At 40.1% G+C, this 22,123-nt stretch overlaps 1 protein-coding gene across 1 annotated transcript in view; it reads right to left on the bottom strand.

Annotated features, from left to right (window-relative positions):
• Positions 1-2,300: 2,300 nt before the first annotated feature.
• The window catches only part of Serinc3 (serine incorporator 3), a 32,166-nt gene continuing 12,343 nt past the window's right edge, over positions 2,301-22,123 (bottom strand). Inside the window, exons 4-10 of the mRNA XM_004858187.4 lie at positions 18,220-18,299; positions 17,133-17,270; positions 13,481-13,650; positions 12,552-12,642; positions 11,510-11,690; positions 6,257-6,484; positions 2,301-5,497 (exon numbers count right to left, since the gene is read on the bottom strand). Coding sequence (XP_004858244.1) covers positions 5,359-5,497; positions 6,257-6,484; positions 11,510-11,690; positions 12,552-12,642; positions 13,481-13,650; positions 17,133-17,270; positions 18,220-18,299 — 1,027 coding nt within the window. The 3' untranslated portion in view covers positions 2,301-5,358. The remainder of the gene's footprint in view (positions 5,498-6,256; positions 6,485-11,509; positions 11,691-12,551; positions 12,643-13,480; positions 13,651-17,132; positions 17,271-18,219; positions 18,300-22,123) is intronic.

Genomic DNA, 22,123 nt, shown 5'->3' with positions numbered 1-22,123 from the left:
ATCCCACCCCTGAGAGAACAGGGAAAGAAGGTGGGAATTTTTTATAGAGAGTGAGAAAGTTTTGTTCATAGAGAAAAGCTTTTCTGGAAATATAGTGCAGCAGTTCTTTACATCTGAGACCCAGGTTATAACTGAACATTTTATTCCAGGAGGACTATGAGGAAAACCCAGACTCTGTGAGGGGTTATGGGTGTGGCTTGCCCAACTCTGGTGCCATACATGCTAAGCTGTCTTTACCTGTCATCTTGTTTTTATGAAGGGGCACAGACTTGGCCCCAGTGTAGCCAGCAGCTGGGTCCCCACAGAGGGTCTGGTATGGTGGTGAGGCAGTTGAGAAACTCCCAACACTGGATGCAGGCTCTGTTAGCTTCTGATGGTGCAACCAGAAGTCCTTACACTGCAGCACAAGTAGCTCTTTAGGCCAGCCTTTCCTGAGGAAGCTGCAGAGCAGCTAAAACATGGTCTCTCTCTCACTTTGGAAAATGGGAGCTAACAACTCCAGTCCTTCTTTCCGCACAGCAACAGGCCAATTTCCATATCCTGAAAGGGCATTCTCTCAGTGCCTATTCATCCCATTACTGGTGTGGCAGTCCCAGTCAATGGCAGTTAAGTTTTAAATTTCTGCATCTGAAGCCGGTGAGGAGGGCTGGGGGTTCCTCAGTGGCAGAGTGTGTACTAAGCATACAGTGCCTTAGATTCCATCCTTAGCACCAAATAAAGTTATAATAACATCCTTTCGGGTACCACTTAGGGATTTGTTTTTCCCAGTACTGGGGATGGAACTCTGGACCTCTGCACTGAGCTACAACTTCTCAGCCCTTTATTTTTAAGACGGGGGTCTCACTGAGTCACTAAGTTGGCTCAAGCTGGGCTCAAACTTTCGACCCTCCTGCTTCAGCCTCCCGAGTGCTGGGATTATAGGCATGCACCACCACACCCAGCTTTTTAGGGAAATTTATTTTAACCAATGTTTAGGCTCTTTTCTGACTAGGTGCCAGCCTGTAGGAACAGAATGACGTAGTAAGATATTAGTGACTGCCTCCATGCAACAGTATTAACTTTCCTTTAAATGATAAGTAGTTTTATGAGCCCAGTGATTCCCCTATGTCTCCATGCAGACCCAAAGACGAAGTCTGTTTGAGAAAAGAACTCAAGCCCTAGTTTGTCTCAGCTTTGCCTCCTTGGGTAATCTCGGCCAAGTTATTAACCTCTCTAAGTCTCAGTCTGCTCTGTAAAGGGGAGAGGGTAATTACTATCTTACAGGAGTGCAGATACATCCAACCAGCACGTAGCGCACACAGCTATGTAGTATCTATTAATTACTCTTCACCTACACAGCTATGTAGTATCTATTAATTACTCTTTACCTGAGGACAGAGGCACTGTGTGGCTTGAGTCACCTAGCAGAAATGAAGACAACACTAAGGAGCCTGACAGATTTGAGTACCTAGTAACAGGATGGGCAGACCAACACAACAAGAGTACAGAAATGAACAGCAGCTCCTGTTTTGTTTTGGTACCAGGGATTAAACAGGACATTGCACTTGCCAGGCAGGCGTGGTGCCACTGAGCTACATCCCCAGCCCCAGCAGCTCCTGTTAATAAGCATAAGCCTGGTATCTGCTATCAATCTATACAAATCAAATGCAGGATGTTATCTAAATACTCACTTTAGCTTGATGTGTAAAAAGAAAAATACAATCAAGCAAAGACCTATAATGGGAAAAAGGTTATCCTGTTTTGAATTAGACCTGAGTCATGGTCTGATCCAGAACATCAAAAGCTATACTGATAACCAAGTTCATGTCATTCTTTGGCAATATTTTTGGTTCTCAAGTTTAATCTCCCAGCCGAGTACAAGACCAACCTAGAGAGCGAACTAATCCAACATGGGCCTACCAGCTTTTTCACAGCTGTAACTTGGGCAAGGTGGCAGCCACTGCTGTGGCCTTTGATGAATCCCTAAAGTGTGCCACTGATCCAGGAGCCAGGGCCCTCAATCGGCAGCCACAGGGGACACAGGCCTATTCCTAGTGATGAAACACCAGGTGACTCATCTGAAATGAAAGGACACCTTGAGATCCAATGATTCCAAATATTCCCCTGCTGTATGATCCTGGGCTTACTCAAAATGCATTTGTGTATCATTCAGCACTCACACGTATAATTCAGCTGGGTCTTCAGTGAACGACTGCGTTTCCTAGTAACAGGCAGAACTAACATTCTTAGATGACCAACCAAAGGAGACACACTGCCCCAAATTTTAAAAAATTATTTCTTACTTCAAATTAATATCAAAGTTATCATGACAAAAAAGTAAAAAACTTTATTGGACTGTTACATTATTTTACAGGTTAGTACTGCTTTTATTTTGAATTATATAAGGTGGAGAGATGGGACACTAGAATTTTTTGAAGTTTAGAACCTTCAGTGTTTTTTACTGAGGCTCCCCTGCTGTGAAGGAAAAGTAGGGTATCTGCTTTACACGGGAGAGACTGAAAGCCAAACCTAGCTGCCCTGCAAATCCTCTGCAACTTTATCTCTGCATGTGAACCTACCATAAACCACTGGAGTAAAGAATGGTGCTTCCAACAATTCACATCGAGTGCTACTTCCCTACCTCCAACTGAGACTGCCCCCTCTTCATTCTGTAAGACAACCTCCAATCCACCCTCCATCAACTTCTGAACAACACTGGCCAGAGTACCACCAGTCTCATATTAACCCACACTGAGATTAGCAGCCACTGTCAGAGTGCTTAAAGTGGATTAAGGATTTTGCAAAATAGCTGTATTCTTCAAACAGCCTTATGTATAAGGTACTAATACTGAGGCAAAGAGATGTAGAGCCATTTGTCCAGGATCATAAAGCATAGTATATACTCGGTATTAGCCGATCAGTTTAACATCTAGAAAATAGCTGGGATGGAAATCCAAAAGATCTATTAAACTATTAGCCAAATAACCATTCCCAAGGGACCACTTTCTTTGCTGTAACACAATCCAGGCTTCTTCCTGCTTCCTATCTAAATACAGTGGGCCTTCGAGTTACAACCAGCCTGACATACAAACAACTTGGGTTGTGACCAGAATTTTAGTTTTAACTTATGACCAAAGTCTTGAGTTATGACCCATATGCTGGCCACTTGTGCTTCCAGATGGTCTCGGATACAGATTTAACCCTTAAAGAGTTCTGGAAGAAACATTACATCTTTTCCTATGTGGGGTTAATTGAGAAATCCTGGGCCAGTCTCTCTAAGGACACAGATCTGTCTGGAAGAAAGTGTGGCCTAAAATTATATAGGAGACTCTGAAGGCAACTGACCAACTTGAGTTACAACCAGCCCTTGGGAACAAACTCAGTTTGTAAGTCAAGGGTCCACTATAAGTGGAACTACCATCTACCTGGATGATTAATCACTGAAGAAATCAACTTCTTTCCTAGATCTAATTAATTGCCAATGTTAAAATTCTAATTACCAAGTTGCCCTCAGCTGTCAATTTCTCCCCTGCTTCTCTATTTCAAATCTCAGTATCATCTCTAAATCCAACCACTTTCTAGAAGCCAGTGACTAAAGACATTGTCTGCTCATGTCACTCTGAATATACTTTCTGTCACCCTCAACGTGTAAGGTCTAAGCTCTCAGGGCGGGTTATAAAGCCCTCACCACTCAATCCCCTGATACTTCCCCCCATCCCTGCTTGACCTCTGACTTTATTAGCATGTCACTCTGGCTATCCTTCGGCAATGTCATCTCACCGTACCACTTCTCTCTTATCTGACTCCCACAACAGTTCCTGGCTTAGGTAGCACTTTCTCCAGTCAGTCCACCGTGACACCCTCTATCCAGGTACCTCTCTTGAGTTCTCTGCCATTTTGAGATCACAGTGCTAATCTACCAGACTGTAAACACCCATCAGCTCATTTTCACTCCCATCTAAACCTAAGTCCAAGTGAAAGAGCTATGTATACCATGTTTTTCGTGAGGTGTCTATCTGTACCTCCAGGTATAGAACCTACAGGGCCTGGCACAGAAAAATCAGTGAATCTTGAAAGAACTGTTTTTATTCTACCTCTCTTTATTTTTGGTTTGTTGATACAGGTCCCACTAGGTAGTCCAGGCTGGCCTTGGACTCACTGTGTATCCCAAGCTGGCCTCGAACTTGCCTCAGTCTCCTAAGTGCTGGGGTTACAGGTGTGCACCACTGCACCTACTTATCTCCCTCTATGCTGCCTGTCAGGAAATGTTTCCTGACAGCACCTTAATTGTGTTTCATCTACCAAAGTCTAACCTGGAGAAGGTATTTAGGATGATTGAGTGATTGATTATTTATTTATTTATTGGTACTGGGGATTGAACTTGGGTCCTTGCGCCTGCACAGCAGGCGGCGAAACCACTGAGCTAATCCCTGGCCCCAGGATGATTTTTTTAACGATTTCAAGACTTGGCTCACTAAGTTTTAGAAGGAAGAGGAGCTTCCTGGCTAGATACCAAATAAACTTGTGACTGACCAAAAATAATGAATGGCTGCTATCTCAAAAAGCTGTTAAAGGGCCTTAAAAGCTTAGTATCTTTCTATTTTAATCAAATACCTTTAGTGCAAATATAATAAATTTACATGCACTTTACTTTTACATATTCATAACAAGATTACATATACACTACAATGTTTTCCTAACTGAATGTTCATTTTAATCAAACCTACAAAGCAATTATTGAAATTTACATATCTGGCAAAGCCACAGACTTGTATGAAGCAGCATCAATGCTGTCATATTAAAAAAAGGAAATAAAAAACTCAAGATGTAGAAGCAGTAGGCTTATCAGCAACCACTCTTCTGGGGAAGGACTTGCCTACATAATCCTTGCCCGAGAACTACAATGCTACATCTCTGAAGAGTTTACTCACTGAACAGTGTGCTTATATCACACAGTAAGACCTTCACAGAGGAAAATGTCATATAAATGCATTATTTTTTGCTTTTTGAGACTTCAATAGAAATATATTAACCATAGCTTCAAATATCCAACATTCTTCTAGTATTTTAAATCAAAACTGTAGGAACCTATAGGTCTTTATAAAGAACTTTCTTCACAGCACAGCTGTAGTTCACTTTAATGCATAAAAATGTTCCCTTTGTGCTATATCCTTACAAATAAACATAATAAACATAGAAATGAAAAATTCAGATTCTGCATTGAGCATTATTCAATCTTGCCTTTTGATATAAACGTGAATATAGGCAAATTCACAAAGCATTCACTTAGTAGTTTAGTTGAAGCAAACTTAAAAGGATATGAGCTTTCAGCAAAGGTGACCTTTATGAACTTTAGCAGTGTCCTTGGCAACCAGAAGTTCAGCTGAAGTCCCGATTGGTGAGGACAAGTGGAGCAACAAGGGTCCAGACATAGAGGAGGAGGCACATCCAGCTGGAACTAATCTTGACCCACACGGCTGGCCATTTGCTGGACACAGTCTGGAACTTGGCATCGGGGCTAGAAAATAAGAGCATCAAGTAAAGGAACCTTGCTGGGCATGGTGCCACACACCTTTGGAATCCCAGCACTTGGCAGGCTGAGACAGGAGGATCACATGAGTTCAAGCCAGCCTAAACTACATAGTGAGACCCTGTCTCAAAAACAGTAAAGGAACCTGGTATCAACATCCTGCAGCTCCCCCCAGCCAAGGCCAAGAAACTTCCCAGTGAAGACTGGCTGGCACTGCCACCCGCAGAGGGTTCTAGTAGGGGACTTAAGGAAGTTGCTCTTTTTCGCCATTATGAGTATAGGACACTACTTTCAAATGGCATTTTTCTTCATGCCAGCATAAAAGCCTTCAGCTATTCTTGGGGCAAGGTTATCCAGGAATATCTGGCCAATTACTGGCAAAAGTCTAGATTGAAATGGCCTCCTTGAAACTCCTTCCTGAGTGCATTATTACTTTGACCAGAATACTCTGATAATGGCCATCTCTAAGCACAGAGAAAACTAGTAAACAAAGATAGGTTAGATTGCTTTATGTCCTAATTTTCTGTCTTAACCCAACTCAGCTCCAAATGATTTGTATTGCAAAGAATCCCAACTGGGTTTTAATGCTAGCGGAGGCAAAGTCAAAAGTATTTTACAAAAGAGCACCCAGCATAGCTTCATAATAGGAGTAAAAGAAGAGATTCTGTGGTCAGGACAATGGCTAAACATTTTATAGGCAGCACAAGGGCTAAGAAGTCTTCCATATGTTCTATCTATGCCTCCTACCAGTACCAGTTGGTCAGGGTCATCATGATGTACAAGGAAGCCAAGCAGAACATCAGGTGGCAGATGGAGTAGCTGTACTGTACTCCCTCTTTCTCATTGTCCACAGCCCGCCGAGGCTGTCCATCTTCCTCATCACCACCTCCACTGGCAGTTGTATCACCAAGGATCACGCTGTCACTCCCCGAGAGGGTCAGCTTCTTTGCTTGGCTGTGGCTGGAAGTTCGGATGCTGCAAAGTGATTCCAAGGAAGACAAATCAGAAAGAAGCCATGAAAAACTGCTGCCTCTGGCCTGTACACATGAAGGTTATTTCTGAGTGCCCATACTTTGGAGGCTGAAGGCCTTTTGCAGGTCCAACTTAAATTCTTGACCTGCTGCATTACCCACACCCCTCATCCCCATACTGAGCCTCCATACTGAGCTATATCCCCTGCCCTTACTCATTCACTCATCCATTAGTTCTGGGGACTGAACCCAGGGTCTTCGAATTTAGCTACATCCTCAGCTTTTATTTTTTAAATTATCTGGCAGGGTCTCACTAAATTGCTAAGTTCCCCTACCTGCCTCAATCTCCTAGAGTGCTAGAATTACAAGCACGTGCAATGCCTAGCTTTTTTTTTTTTAAGGCAGCTCTTAGTATGTATCCAAACTGACCTTGAACTCACAATCCTCCTGCTTCAGCCCCTTGAACGCTGGGATTATAGGCATGCACCACCTCACTCAGCTCTGCTTCCTGCTATTACAGGACTAACAGTACTTGCACACGTTACTACTCAGTGGCTCATTCTCAAAGCATACTATGCACACAGTGCCTGCTACCATTACTGGAGTAATGTGAACAAGTGCCTCTTCTATGCTGGGAATGTGCCAACCTCTACCACTCATCTCAGCTAACACTCATCTCTGACTCAGGGACACGTCCTCTGGGAAGCCTGCCCTAATGTCAGGCCTCTCAGGGCTGGGTTAGAAGCTTCCTCCCACTCCTTACAGCTCCCCTGGCATCCTTCTGCCCCAGCACTGATCATCCTGTCTTGTCTGTTATTCAAAGAACTCTTTAACAATAACTCTAATCAGCTAGGCATTTCCAGACACTCCCTACAAACCTGAGTTATATGACTGAGTCAAAGAACACACAAATAAAAGGACAAAAACTACATGATCATTTCAACAGAAGAAAAAGCATTTGATAAAATCAATACCCTTTCAAAGTAAAAATACTTGAAGTAGGAATACAGAACTTTCTCCAACTGACAAAGTACACAGGTGAAATTGTGAGTTAACATCATACTTAACAGTGAAAGACTAAAACCCTTCCCCCTAAGATCAGGAAAAGGACAAGGATCCCAAAGAAGTAAAACTATTTCTATTAGCAGATGACTGAGCATGTACACAGAAAATGCTATGGAATATACACACATAAACTATTAGAACCAATAAATTAAGTTTACCAAGACTGCAGAATACAACATCACTATACAAAACAAAAGGCAAGCCTGTTGTGGTGGAGCATGCTTGTAATCACTGGGAGGCTGAGGCAAGATCGCCACAAGTTCAATCAGCCAGTCTGGGGTACGTAGTGAGTTCAAGGCCCACCCGAACTACTCAGTGAGACCCTGTCACACACACAAAAAGCAACTGTATTTCTATATAGTAGAAATAAACTCAAAAGTTAAGACAACTGCATTTACAATACCATAAAAAAGTTTAAGATCCATACACTAATAACTATAAACCACCAAAAGCAAATAAAGACCTAAGTGAGATAGCTCAGTGTGAAGGCCCTGAGTTCAACCCCCAGTACCATAATAAAATAAACTTTTTAAAATTTATGAATCAACTGATTTTTGACAAGGATGCCAGAACAATTTAATTGGGGAAAGAACAGTTTTTTTCAGCAAATAGAGCAGAACAACTGACTATTCACAGGAAGAAGAAAGTTGGACCGCCCACCTCAAACCACATTTAGAAATAATAAAAATACAATCCATTTTTTTTTTTCCTTGAGACAAGGTCACTATGTAGTTCAGGCTGGGCTTGAAGTCACTATGCAGCCCAGGCTGGCCTTGAACTTGCAGCAATCCTCCTGCCTCAGCCTCCTGAGTGGTGGGCTTACAGGTGTGTGCCACCATGCCTGGCACAGACAACCCAATTTAAAAACAGAAATTTAAATAGACATTTCTTTATGGAAAATAACACAAATGACCAATAATTACATGAAAAGATGCCCATCCCATTAGTCATTAGGGAAATGTAAGTCAAAACTATAATGAAATGCTATGTATCACACCCTCTAGAGTTTGATTACAATAAAAAAGACATTGTAATGATTAGGAGATGGTAAAACTAAAGAATTCATGCACTGCTAGAGGGATTAGAATAAAAATGCAGCCATTCCAGAAACATTCTGGCAGTTCCTCAAAAAGTTAAGCACTGGGCCAGGGATTTAGCTCAGTGGTTCCACCACCTGCCTTGCAAGCCCAAGGACCCGAGTTCGATCCCCGGTACCAAAAAAAAAAGTTAAGCACTAACCATATAACTCACAAACTCCAGCACTAGCTATATATTGAACAGAACTAAAAACAAACAGGCACTTCAAGTGTGTTGGCACACGTCTGTAATCCCAGCACTCTGAGAGGCTGAGGCAGGAGGATCACTAGTTTGAGCCCAGTCTGGGTTATTTAAACTTAGCTAGACCCTGTGTCAAACAAAAAATAAAAAAAGGGCTGAGCATGTAGCTTACTGTAAAAGTCCTGGGTTCAATCACCATTCCCTATCCTCTCAATACAACCACACAAACAACTTGCACACAAATATTAATAGCTGCATTTTTCATAATAGCCCCACAGTGGAACAACCCAAACATCCATCAACTGATATATAAACAAAATTCGGTATATCCACAAAATGAAAAACAGTATTTCCAAAAACAGAAAGGCATATTGATATGTACTGTAACATGAATGAACCTCAAAAATATTCAGTGAAAAAAGACAATTAAAAAAGGCCATGGATTTTATGATTCCACATACAGTCATATACCACATACAACATCTCACTTGAGCACAGGACGCACACATGAACATGGCCCCCTAAGCTTACAGGGGCCATCTCAGTTTATGTAAGTATAATGATGCACTTCTCCCAAAGTACCCTTAAGTCTATTTATGAAATGGTCCAGGGGGGAAATCTACAGACACATAAAGTACATTAGTGGTTGCCAGAGGCAGGAAAGATGAAGAACATGCAGTGAGTGCTAGTGGGCACACTTCAGAAGAACAGAATTTTTTCTGTGAGTGGCTGGGGATCAAACCCAGGGCCTCATGTGAGCTAGGCATGCGATGTTCTACTGAACTACACTTCCAGCTCAAAAATCTTTTAAAATTGTCATAATGGTTGTACAACCCTGTGAATACTAAAAAACTACTGAACTGTGTATTTGAGGAGGGTGGATTTTATGGTATATGAATTCTATCTCAATAAAAATTGTTAGGCCAAAAGCAAAATAGTCATAGACAACAGAGAAACAAATGAGTAAACTTCTGAGCTATGAAAACTTTATTTACAAAATAGGAAGCCAACCCGAGGGCTGTAGTTCGCCAATTCCCGTTCTAAGGATCTTTTTTTTTTTTTTTTTTGAGACACAGGGCCTCAGACATGGTAAGTAAGTGCTCTACCACTGAGCTACTTCCCCAGGAGCACCCTTCACTTTATGTTTTCATTTGTTTTTGAGGCTCTCACTATGTAGCCCATGCTGGCCTTGAGCTGGTGATCCTCCTGCCTGAGCCTCCTGAGACCTGGCATTACAGATGTGTGCCACCATGCCTAGGTCCTTCCCTAGCTCTTTCTGTTTTGAAACTGGGTCTTGCAAAATTGCCCTGATTAGCCTCAAACTTGAGCTTCTCCTGATTCAGCCTCAGAGTAGCTGGGATTACAGGCAGGTATCCCTGCACCTAGCCTAAGCAATCTTTTTTAAAAACTAAGTTAATCTATACACATAATGTGGAAAGCCATCCACAAATTTGTATTTCAGAAATGTATATATTGCATGATCCTAATTTTAAAATTATACATCAAATGATATAAAATGATGCACATACAATTACATACAAAATTATATCCACAGAGATAGAGAATTAACAAAGGAAAGCAATCTAAAATATTATGTACCAAAATGTTACTCACATGGGACAAGTAGATTTGGAGGGAGGATACCTTCATCTCCTATTTTATCCATATTTTCTCTTATTTTATAAACTTATATAAAATTATCCTTGCCTATTTTGATTATTTCATATTTTTTAATTATTAAAGCAGACCTGGGTGTGGTGGTACACACCAGTAAGCCCAGCACTCTGGAGGCTGAGGCAGGAGGATCCCTATGAGTTTAAGGCCAGCGTAGGCTATGTAGTGAGTTCAAGGCCAGCCTGAACTACATAGTGAGACTTGTCTCAAAAGACAAAATGTAAATAATAATTAAAGCACGGCCAGGGATTTAGCTCAGTGGTTCCAGTGCCTGCCTCACAAGCACAAGGTCCCGAGTTTGGTCCCTGCTACCAAAAAAAAAATTTTTTTTGAAAAAAAAAATTGAAATCTGCCATTGTACAAAAAGCCTCAGTAAAAATGGGTGGGAGGATGGGTGTTAATGAGTAACATGTTAATTGGAAACTTTTTTTTCCCAGTACCCGCAGTCAAACTCAGGACCTTGTGCTTGCCAGGAAGGCAGGTGCAGTGCCACTAAGCTACATCCCCGGCCCTCTTTTTTCCTGGAAACTTTAAAATAATAATAATGATGATAATAATTCTACAGTTGAATTATGTATTACAGTCAGAAAACAAAGAATTTTTAAAATTTTTGCACGGCTAGAGATCAAACACAAGGCCTTGAGCATGCCAGGGAAGCTCTTTACCTACCATTGACCTGCACCTCTAACTCCAAGATTTTTTCTCTAAAGAGATAACCCACTTGATTTTGAGAGCCACTATTCTAGCAGATGTAGGGTCAAGTGAGGATTTTATCCTCCTATAAAAAGAAGGCATCTCTGTATAACTGGAAGGAATTAATCTGATGAGATGATTTTTCTGAACTGTAAGGAAATATACCAAACTGAGTAAATGAGATGAGTAAAGGACTTTTCATTAAAGACATTTCAGTTGTTTTTTTAATTCCTCACACTGGTCCTGAAAGCAAAATAGCTTCCCTTGACTCCACTATGAACTTTGACAAGATTATTATACTAAGATCCTTATAACTTACCTAGAATACAAAAGGCAGATAACAAAGACAAACACTCCCAAAGCATTCTCTGTGTCCAGAGAGTACCCGTTCTCTGACGGCAGAGCCGAGGTGGGGACCACAGCAGTCGTGTTTGCAGGAGCCACAGTTGGTGCAGCTATGTGTGAAATGATGCTCAAGAGGGTGGGGTTGCAGGACCGGTCTGAAAAGAGGAATGTGTGCAGCCTTAGTAAGCTCATCTACAGCAAGGAGGATCTGAGGCTGCCTACACACCATTCCATCCAGACGTATGTGCTATGCTGAAAAAACCCTGAAACTCAGCAGTTGGTAACATGTTTGTGTCTCAATCAGTGATTTGGTTTTAGGAACAAAAAAGAAACAAAATTATCTGTCAAATTTCACAAATGTCCATTGTGGTATTATTGGTTTTATGGTTTAAAGCAGTGGTGGTAAACTTACAGCATGCATGCTGCAGTGGGCTATTTGTATCATTGAAAGCTCTAAAAGGTTTGCCATCACTGGTTTAAAGGACAAATCTTTTTAGTTCTATAGTGCCAAAGTTTTATACAGGCACTTATCCCTGGTTTTCTTTAAATATAGTTACTTAATAAAAATTAAATTATCCCTGGGTGGGGGTCTGCAATACTTGTATATCTTAAAAAGAGTTAACAGGATATCCTATTGAGAAATAATCCTGTAACAGCTCTAAAAGGAGACTTTCTCCAGCTATTTGTTATAACCTACGACACCTAAGTAAAACTCAATTAGAACTCTACAAAAGGCCAAAACAAGGTCACCTGTGTCCAGAGCTCTTGACCAGTATGACTCAGTCCTGGCTAGATAAAATCTAGACTCTAAAGGACCATAGTCCTTCAGACTGCCAGCTATGAGTAGTTAATAGATATGAGGAATAAAACAAAGTATCTACAAACCTTCAGTAAACATTGTATATTTATGTGTAGTTTCTATTCATTTCACATTTATTCTAGTTCTAGTTTTTGGACCCACCAAAGAAATACTTCTCTATTTTTATCAAATGAGTGAGTTATTGACATTCTCTTACCGGGTTCATTGGTCATGGCTGACCACGTGAGGTACAGGGTGTACAGAGTGATGACAGAGGACTGCAGGAGGCCAGAACGAGGCTGGTGTTCCTATGGAGTCAAAAGGAAACAATACCATAGGAATCCCAAGGGCTGACTTTCTAAAAGCCAGTGTAATTCCCTGGGATTCACTGATTTGTTAGTAATGAAGAACCTGCTTAATAGCTGAAAAGATGACAAGTAACCTTTCAGTATGAGCTAGCTTGCAAAAACTAAGCATCTACTATTGCTTAAGGCATTTCACAATCCTAAAACTGCCTATGTATCACACAGGGCCACTGATTCTCTAGTCACGTGATAAAATGGAAAGAGCCTAAACTCCACCCTACCACTATCTATTTGGTGACCCATCACTTCTTTGAGTTTTCTCACTTTTTTTTTTTTGGTACCAGAGATCGAGTTTTCTCACTTTTAAAAGGTGAGATGGTACCTAGACATTACATCTAAAACTCTAGGAATTTTTCAGTCTGGTATTTATTGATGCTGGTGATCAAACCCAGGCCTACATTCTCAACTCAGTTATACTATAGCCCTATACAGTACTTATAAGATGAAACGTAAGAGAGTTTTGCTTTTAAATATTAAAATCAGCCATTTTCTTCATTTTTAAAATCTTGGCTAATTACTTGTAAGAATCATTCCCATGATTTAAACATTTCTACAAGAACTACATTATTTCCAAGTTACCTAGCTTTCTTTAATGATAGTGAAATTAGTTATGATACTGGCGCTCAACAATGTTTATTAAGTTGCTAACTATTAAGAGTATAAAAATGGAAAAATATTTAAGTGGGTAAACATAAACATAAACTCTCTAAAAGGCTACACAGGTTTGAGCCAGCATTACTTAAAACCTCCTCACAGAGGAAATGGCGGAAAATAACCATACCTGAACTTTTGGGTGGACTGAGATAACAGAAACCACAGTGCAAAGGACCAGGTTAATGCTGATGAAGACCTTGTTTTCTGTGCAGCCATCTGGCTTGGTGTAGTGTGTGTAGAGCAGCCCAGCAGAGACGATTGACAAGATATAAAACAAGCTTGTGACGGAGAGTAAAGCTAGAAAAAGGGAAACCACTATGAATGTCCACAATTCTAATGAATTTCTACAAGACCAATTTTCTTTTATTCTGTATAAAAATTAAGAGGCATTAATTCACTCTTATGGTAGTCAATAATTTACAGCAAAATTCCGTAAGTTTCAAAGTTAAAATTTCAAGTTGTAGGCTGGGTGTGGTGATGCATGCGTGTAATCCTAACACTCAGGAGGCTGAGGCAAGAGGATCACCTCGAGTTCAAGGCCAGCCTGAACTACATAGCAAGACCCTGACTGAAAACCAAAACCAAAACCAAAACAAATTTTCAGGTTGTGTTAAGTTGGCTTAATGTCATATTCTAAAACGCACCAAGCAAGTGAATTTACTTCCTGGGTTACTTCATTTGGTTTCATGAATTGAATGACCAGGTGTTTGACCATTCCAGCTGGAGTCACCTGCTAACTATGTGCTAAATAATGTATACCATAAACTTTTCTCAGCAACCTAGATGATTCCTGGGCCCTCCAGATGACACGGTTCACAGCAAGCTACGCCGAAGATGATGTTAGGAAGAAACAAAACAGCTATCTTTTAAAAGAGCTTTTCCTTTGCAGCCACTGGCCACCTAAACTATGTCCCAGAGCTGGGAAAGTTGCTTATTTGTTATTTTCAAATGTCTGCAGAAATGTTCTTTTCCATTCACAAGGATAATCAACAGTTTGCTGAGCAAAAAAGAAACATACAGAACACTAAGTAAGCCTGTGATCATTTCAAAGCACAAACTTATGTGAGAAAACTACTTTCTACAGTATTTATCTCAATGGATTTTACATGTTTAATGCTTTTTCTGGGAACATACAAGATTTCTCAAAAAAAACAAACAAAAAAACTGGGGATGCAGCTCAGTGTGAAGGCCCTAGATTCAATTCTCAATACTAAACAAAAGAAGTAAAGGGTTTTAGAGATTCCCAGCTGAAATGCATGACAAAAACTGGAATAGCACTTCAAACAATTTAAGTGACCTGGGAAGGACAGGGTAAAGGTTAAGTAAACTATGGTATACAGTGTTGTGAAATACCAATGGAATTATATGGAATCCCATGTAGCTGTTCAATGAATACACCATACCTATATTCATTGGTATGGACAAATATTCACCATACAGTGAAAAGAACAAATCATAAAATAATACATAGTGTGATTCTGTTAACATTTATTTATTTTTAATTTTTTTGGTACCGGGGATCAAACTCAGGACCTTGTGCTTGGGAAACAGGCAGAGGCACCACTGAGCTAAATCCCCAGCCTTGATTCTGTTTACATTTAAATGCAAGGGCCAGGGATGTAGCTTTCCTGCCGCATATGCCTGGCAAACACAAGGTCCTGTTCCAAAAAAAAAAAATCAATTACATTTAAATGCGAAAATATGTATATGCATAAATATCCAAAGGTCTGGTAACAGTGGCTATGTCTAGAAAAGAAAATGGGTTGCAGGGAGGTAGAGAATTCCATGTTTTGTTTCTGATAAATCTTTCTTTCACAGTGCTGGGAATCAAACCCAGGGCATATGAAGTGCTCTCTGCCTGTGAACTATGTCCCCAGACCCATTCTTTACAAATTTCTATCATTTGTGTTTACAGTAAAAATAGTATTGTTTTCCTTTTGTTTGTTTGTTTGTTTAAGGCTAAGCCCAAAGCTGGGTATAGTGTACACCCATAATCCCAGCAGAGGCTGAGGCAGGAAGATCACCATTTCGAGGCCAGCCTGGATGACCTGGCAAGTTCCTATCTCAAACACTCAAAACACACACACACAAAGCCAACCTGCGCACAGTGGTGCACACCTGTACTCCCAGCACTCTGGCAAGGTGAGACAGGGGATTGTAAGTTCAAGCCAGCCTAGGCAACTTAATGACTTACTGAGAACTTGTCTCAAAATAAAATAAAAAAGGGCTGGGGATGTAGCTCAATGTGAAGGCCCTAGGTTCTGTCTCCAGTACTGAAGGAAAAAAAAAACCGAGCAATTTGATTCTTGCACAAAAAGCATTTAAAATATTCATACCCTCTGACCCTCTACTTATAAGAATTTAGCCTTGGGGCCGGGGATTTAGCTCAGTGGTTCAGGTGCCTGCCTTGCAAGCCAAGGTCCCAAGTTCTGATCCCCGGTGCCAAAAAAAAAAAAGAATTCAGCCTAAGGAAATAATCAGAAATGTGCTCAAACATTCTAGGTATTTATTGCTATACTACAAGCCAAAATATATTTATAAGCTACTTCTAAGTTGAAAAATAGCCAAACAGGGGCCTGGGATTTAATTCAGTAGCACCATGCCTGCCTTGTAAGCATAAGGTCCTGAGTTCGATCCCCGGTATGGGGGATGGGGGGAAAGGAACCATAGCACAACCAAACAGGGCTGGGCTCAGTGGTACAGTACTTGCCTAGTATATGTGGAGCCCTGAGTTCAATCCCCAGCACTGCAAAAACAAAACAGCCAACTACAAACTATTTAAATGCATAATATATATATATTTTTTAAAACCAACCATATTATATATGATTTGATCTTTTTTTATACTCAAAGACACATAGGTACATATAGGAAAAAGACAGGAAGAAAACAGACTAATATGTTAACATTAAGTAATAATTATTAAATATTAAGATTATGGGAGAATTTGGTTTTTGATGCTCAGGGCCTTGCACAACAACTCTACCTGTGATCTATACCCTCAGCCTAAAAAATTTGATTCCTTTTATGATTTTCTGCTTTTCAGGCTCCTGAAATACTATTTATAATAGGGGAGGAGGGAAAGAGTAGGAAATCTCAACTTTTTAATTTACTATTTTTTGTTTTTTTGAGACAGGGTCTCATTATGTATTCCAGGCTGGCCCTGAACTCAGTGAGCCTCCTGTCTCAGCCTCCCAAGTGCTAGAAATATAGGATGCACTACTGTGCCCAACTTTAACTGTTATATTTAAAATGAAGTATGGCTGGGTCTTTAACCCTAGTAAATAGAAGACTATATAGTTCTTTCCCACCATTAAATAAGCTGTAAGTACTATTCTAAACTTAGAAATTTTAAGTGTCCTTTTCCCACCAGAACACTTTTAAAAGAGGTTCTAAGATCACACTCTGAATACAGCAGTAAAGGGCTGTCACCCAAATCTGCCTGAAGTATGTGGGCAGGTAACCCACATTTAGAACTCATCCGAGTTCCCTGTCCATGGAAATAAGGTTGTCAAAACCAGAATTACACCACTAAATACAAGGTAGCTACATTACAAATCTTAAAATATATTAGTTGGGGGAATTTAATGATTTAAAATATCTGTGCTACTCCCTTTCAGCAATGCATATAATTCACAACTGACTCAACTGGAAAATTACAGTTTTTAAAAAGGCAGCTCTACACTGAATTTATACATTACATTTAAATCATTGGCGATTTTACTGTACACCCTGCTTACTGCAGCACTATGGCTCCCACAACTGGTTTAGATACCTACCAGCATACCAGACTCTGGGGTTTCCTTCTTCCATATTATTCACCCATGCTTCATTCCAAGAGTGAGCCAAGTCTACCAAGAGTACCAGCTGGATAAGGATGAAGAAAGCGGCCCCTATCAGGCCAACAACAAACCAGACTACAAACAAAGAAGACAGAAATTCTTAACCACAGGAATAACACTGCAGAATATTGTCTTAACATTTGAAGCATATTTCTATTCGGCAGTAAAACAAGACTATGCCAATTTGAAACACAAAGGCATTTTCTTTTTTTGTCACAAAGGCATTTTCTGAGAAGGGTTCCATTGGATTTCAGACCTTTTAAAACTTGTTTTAGCTTTAAAAAAAAACAAACTTCTTTTAGCTTGGTCCAAAGGCAGCCTATGACCTGACATTCCAGGTAGTTCTGTAAGGCTCTTCCTTTACTTTTTGGGGGAAGGGGATGATCACAGTGGAATTCTCAGCTGTCACTCAATGCCATGTTAAGAAAGCAGGCTAGGGATTTAGCTCAGTGGCACCTCACCTGCCTTGCAAATGCAAGGTCCTGAGTTTAATCCCCGGTACAGGAAAAAAGAAAGAAAGTGGGCCAGGGATTTAGCTCAGTGGTTCCGGCGCCTGCCTCGCAAGCACAAGGTCCTGAGTTCAATTCCCCAGTACCAAAAAGAAAGAAAGAAAGAAAGAGAGGTGGGGGGAGGGAAGGAGGGAGGGAAGGAAGGGAAGGAAAGAAAAAGGAAAAAAGGAAGGAAAGCAGGCAGGCAGGCCATCAAGCAAGCTAAAACAGAGATAATGGAACACACAGGAGTTATAAGTCCTCATACTGACAAGCTCTCTGATTAACTGTCAACCCAGATGACAAACTATTAAAATATTAGGAAAAGATTAACATGCAATTCTAGAAAAGCTCAGAAATGAGAAGAATGTATCCTGTCCTTAAATCAATGTCTTCATATTAGTACCAAGTCATATAACTGGAGACCAACCCATTTAATAGCCAGTTTGCAAAATCACTAATGGAAATGTACATCTAAGTTAACCACCTGTAGAATTTGTACACCTTATAATTAATCCCTCAGTAGTGAGCCATACCTGAAGTGAAATAGCCCTCAGGGATGTAGAAAGATCCAACCATGATACCAATAAGGGCAGCAATTTTGAAGAACCAAAACCTGTTAAAATATAAAAATGCATTTATGAAATGATAATTTTCATCCTTACACTGAGAAAAATGAATTTCTACATGCAAAAATAAGGCCTTAATAACAATTCCAGAGGGAGAGGAGGGGAGGGGGGATGTAAAAACAATTAAGATGTGTTATATACATGTATCAACTCGGGCCAGGGATTTAGCTCAGTGGTTCCGGTGCCTGCCTTGCAAGCGCAAGGTCCTGAGTTCGATCCCCGGACCAAAAAAAAAAAAAAAATGTATCAACTCTCCATGATGAATCATTATGTAAAGCAAAGATGTACTGATAAAAATAATTCCAACCTGTTTAGGCTTATTTCTTCATTTGACTTGAGAATATTTCATTCAATATTTCATACAACGGGCAATGTTAGCACAGAAAATAAGTCATTTACATTCAAAATGAAAGTCATAAGTAAACTTAAGAATCTCCCTACTTTCAGCACTTGAGGGTAAGGATTTTTCTAGAATTACAAGTTCTAACAGTGTTAGCTATATAGAGAGCTATTAACTATTAGGTTTGTGAGAAAAATTATCACCAAATCCTCCACTTATACAGGACATAAATCATTGTCTACAATCTCAAGATGAATACTAGCAAAGCAGAACCAATCTTTCAGTCCATAGTCTTTAATAACTGCTTTGTTTTTTATATGTATTAGTACATGTGATACATACTGATTATGATTACCATAGGGAGTTGGTACATGCAGGTAATACATCTTTTTTTAAAAAAATTTCAGCCCCTACCCTACCTCTCCCTCCCTGCTCCTTAAAACTGTTGTTCCCTTCCCATTTGCAAAAGTTCTATTTTCAGGCCGGGGATAAACTCAGTGGAACCGCGCCTGCCTCACAAGCGTCAGGGCCTGAGTTCGATCCCCAATACTGCCAAAAAAAAAAAAGAAAGTTCTATTTTCATCATTTTTTTCCTATCCCTTTCCCTCCCTTCCTTCCTTCCCTCTTCCTCCCTCCACCTCTTGTTCCCCTATCTATTTGAAAAAGATCTCCCTACTTCCTCTTTATCTTCCATTTTGCTCTTTATCTATCTATCTATCTATCTATCTATATATATATATATATGAGTTTCTCATATAAGAAAAACCATGCAATATCTAAGCTTGTCTGACTGACTTATTTCACTCAACATTATGGTCTCAAGTTGAATCCATTTTCCTACAAGCGACTTAAATTTATCTTTCTTTATGGCATAGTACTCCATTCTGTATAAATACATTTTCTTTATTCACTCATCTGTTGATAGGCATATAGGCTGTTTCCCAAATTTAGCTATTATAAATTGTGCTGCTATAAACATGAGTATGCATGTGTCCCTGCAATAGGATGTCTCTGACTCTTTCAGGAAGATACCTAGAAAGGGAATAGCTGGGTCAAATGAATTTCTATTTTTAGTTTTTTTGAGGATTCTCCACACTGATTTCCACAGTGGTTGTACTATCTTACGTTCCCACCAACAATATACAGGCTTTCCTTGTTCCCCCCTGCAGCCGTGCCAGCATGTTATCATTGATTTCTTGATGAGAGCCATTCTTTCTGGACCAAAATGGAATCTCAATGTAGTTTTAAAATTTGCATTTCTCTAATGGCCAGCAATATTGGGCCTTTCTTCATGTATTTATTGGCTATTTGTACTTCAGAGAAGTATCTATTCATTTCAGTTGTCCATTTTTTGACTCTTTTAGTCTAGCAAGTCTAATTTTTTTGAGTTCTTTATACGTTCTTGATATTACTGCTCTGTCCAAGGAATAGCTGGCAAAAATTTTCTACCATTCTGTAGATTGTCTCTTTGCTCTATTGGTTGCTTCCTTTGCTGTGCAGAAGCTTTTTAATTTGATATGATCCCATTTGTTAATTCTCAATATTAATTCTTGTGCCCTTGGGGTTTTCTGTTCAGAAAGTCCTTGTCTACACCTATGTCTTCAAGAGTTTTACCTATATTATCTTCTGGCAGATTGTGTTTCTGTTTTAACATTTAGATCCTCGATCCATTTTTATTTTATATAGTGCATAATGAGATATATGGGACTGACTCAATCTTCTGAGTGTGAATATCCAATTTTCCCAGCACCATTTATTTAATAACTGCTTGGTATGGCAGAATAAAATGCTATCAAGCTCTGGAGCTGAAAAGTTCAAGCTTCAACCTCACTGGATGAGCTCTTAGCCAATGTTATTTATCTCTTCTTTACTGTATCTATTAAGGATGATTATAATACATACAAAGTTTACAAAACTCCCTTCAGTGCCTTGCATAGTGTTTGAAAGGTGCTCAATAAAAATCTAGATACCTGAGCAAAAGTATTAAAAAAAAAAAAGGATTACCTATTCCCTATATCAATGGTGGCGAACCTTTTAGAGCTTCAAATGATACAAACAGCCTGCTGCAGCATGTGTGCCATAAGTTCACCACCACTGCCCTGTTACAAGGCTCCAACTGAAAATGACACTGAGCCAAGTGTGGTGATACATGTCTGTAGTCCCAGCACATGGGCGGCTGAGAAGGCTAGCCTGGGCTATCCAGGACCAGCCTAAACTATAACAAGACCCTATTTCAAAGAAAGAAAAAAAAAGAAAATGACACTAGCATGGAGGTGCATGCCTGTAGTCCTAGCACTTAGAGGGGCTGAGGCAGCAGGATCCCCATGAATTCAAGGCCAGCTTGGGCTACACAGTGAATTCAAGACCAGCCTGAATTATGCAGCGAGATCCTGTCTCAAAAACAAAACAAAACAAAAAAAACAAAGAGAATGACACTCAAGATAAGTAGAAAGGACATAAGGAAATCATAACAACTGTACTTCGTAAGAAGACTGTAACTTCCAACTTCCAGGACACAGCTGAAGGTCATAAAAATTGATTCAATTAAGAAAGTAAGGTATAAAAAAAAAAGAAAATAAGGTATAGGGGCCTGGCCCTGAGATAAGGACAGCCCCAAAGTCAACAGTAGGGAGATAAAGAGACCTGGAGGGCCGGGGATTTAGCTCAGTGGTTCCAGTGCCTTCCTCGAAACCAAAGGTCCCGAGTTCAATCCACGGTACCAAAAAAAAAAAAAAGAAAGAAAAGAAAAGAAAGAGACCTGGAGAAAATGAACCATGAGGCCTCTGCAGGCATGGCTGGGCTTGGATTCCAATTTCCTAACTGAAATACTACTAAATGTGTAGTATTTCCTAAGAAGAGGCTCTCAACAGAAATCTCAACAATCAGTTTGTGTATGTATTGAAGGTGAGCAGAGTTCTGGCAAAGGGTACTGCAGGCAGCCAGGAAAAGGCAAAGCCAAAGGGGGAGTCAGAAAGATTCAGTGAAGGACACATCAATGACCAAGGCCAGGGACCTGGAGCTCAACCAAAAAAAATGGCCTCATTAGACTGATGGATTTCTTGCCTAGGAGCAAGATATCCATATCCTTCTAAAAAAATGTTTTTGTTGTGTTTATACTGATAATGTTAGCAAGGTAGTAATTTTTTTAGTACAAAAGCACTAAACTGGGAGTCCCTTTGGCAACTGATTTGGGCCCCCTCCCAGGTTGAACAACCAGCAGGCTGTTTGCTTTCACTTTAAAATACAGGCAGCTTTCTGCTTTCGCTCTATAATGAATATTTTGCTCAGTACGTGCTGTACTCTCTGTCTTTGTCTAGCAGGCCCTACTCATGTCTCTTTCTAGCATGTCCTAAAAATTCTTTTTCTGCAATGGGAATCAGCAAACCTGCTACAGCGGCATGGGTTAAGTTTGGGAAACTCAGAGAACCAGCATGGTGAAAATTACACATACATAATAGATCAGATATACAT

Source organism: Heterocephalus glaber, unplaced genomic scaffold, assembly GCF_053883595.1.
Source record: "Heterocephalus glaber isolate CG9 unplaced genomic scaffold, H.glaber_assembly_v1.0 deba00001673, whole genome shotgun sequence".
Lineage (NCBI taxonomy): Eukaryota > Metazoa > Chordata > Mammalia > Rodentia > Bathyergidae > Heterocephalus > Heterocephalus glaber.
Note: the sequence above shows the minus strand (reverse complement) of the source record. Positions and strands in the feature narration are given on the sequence as shown.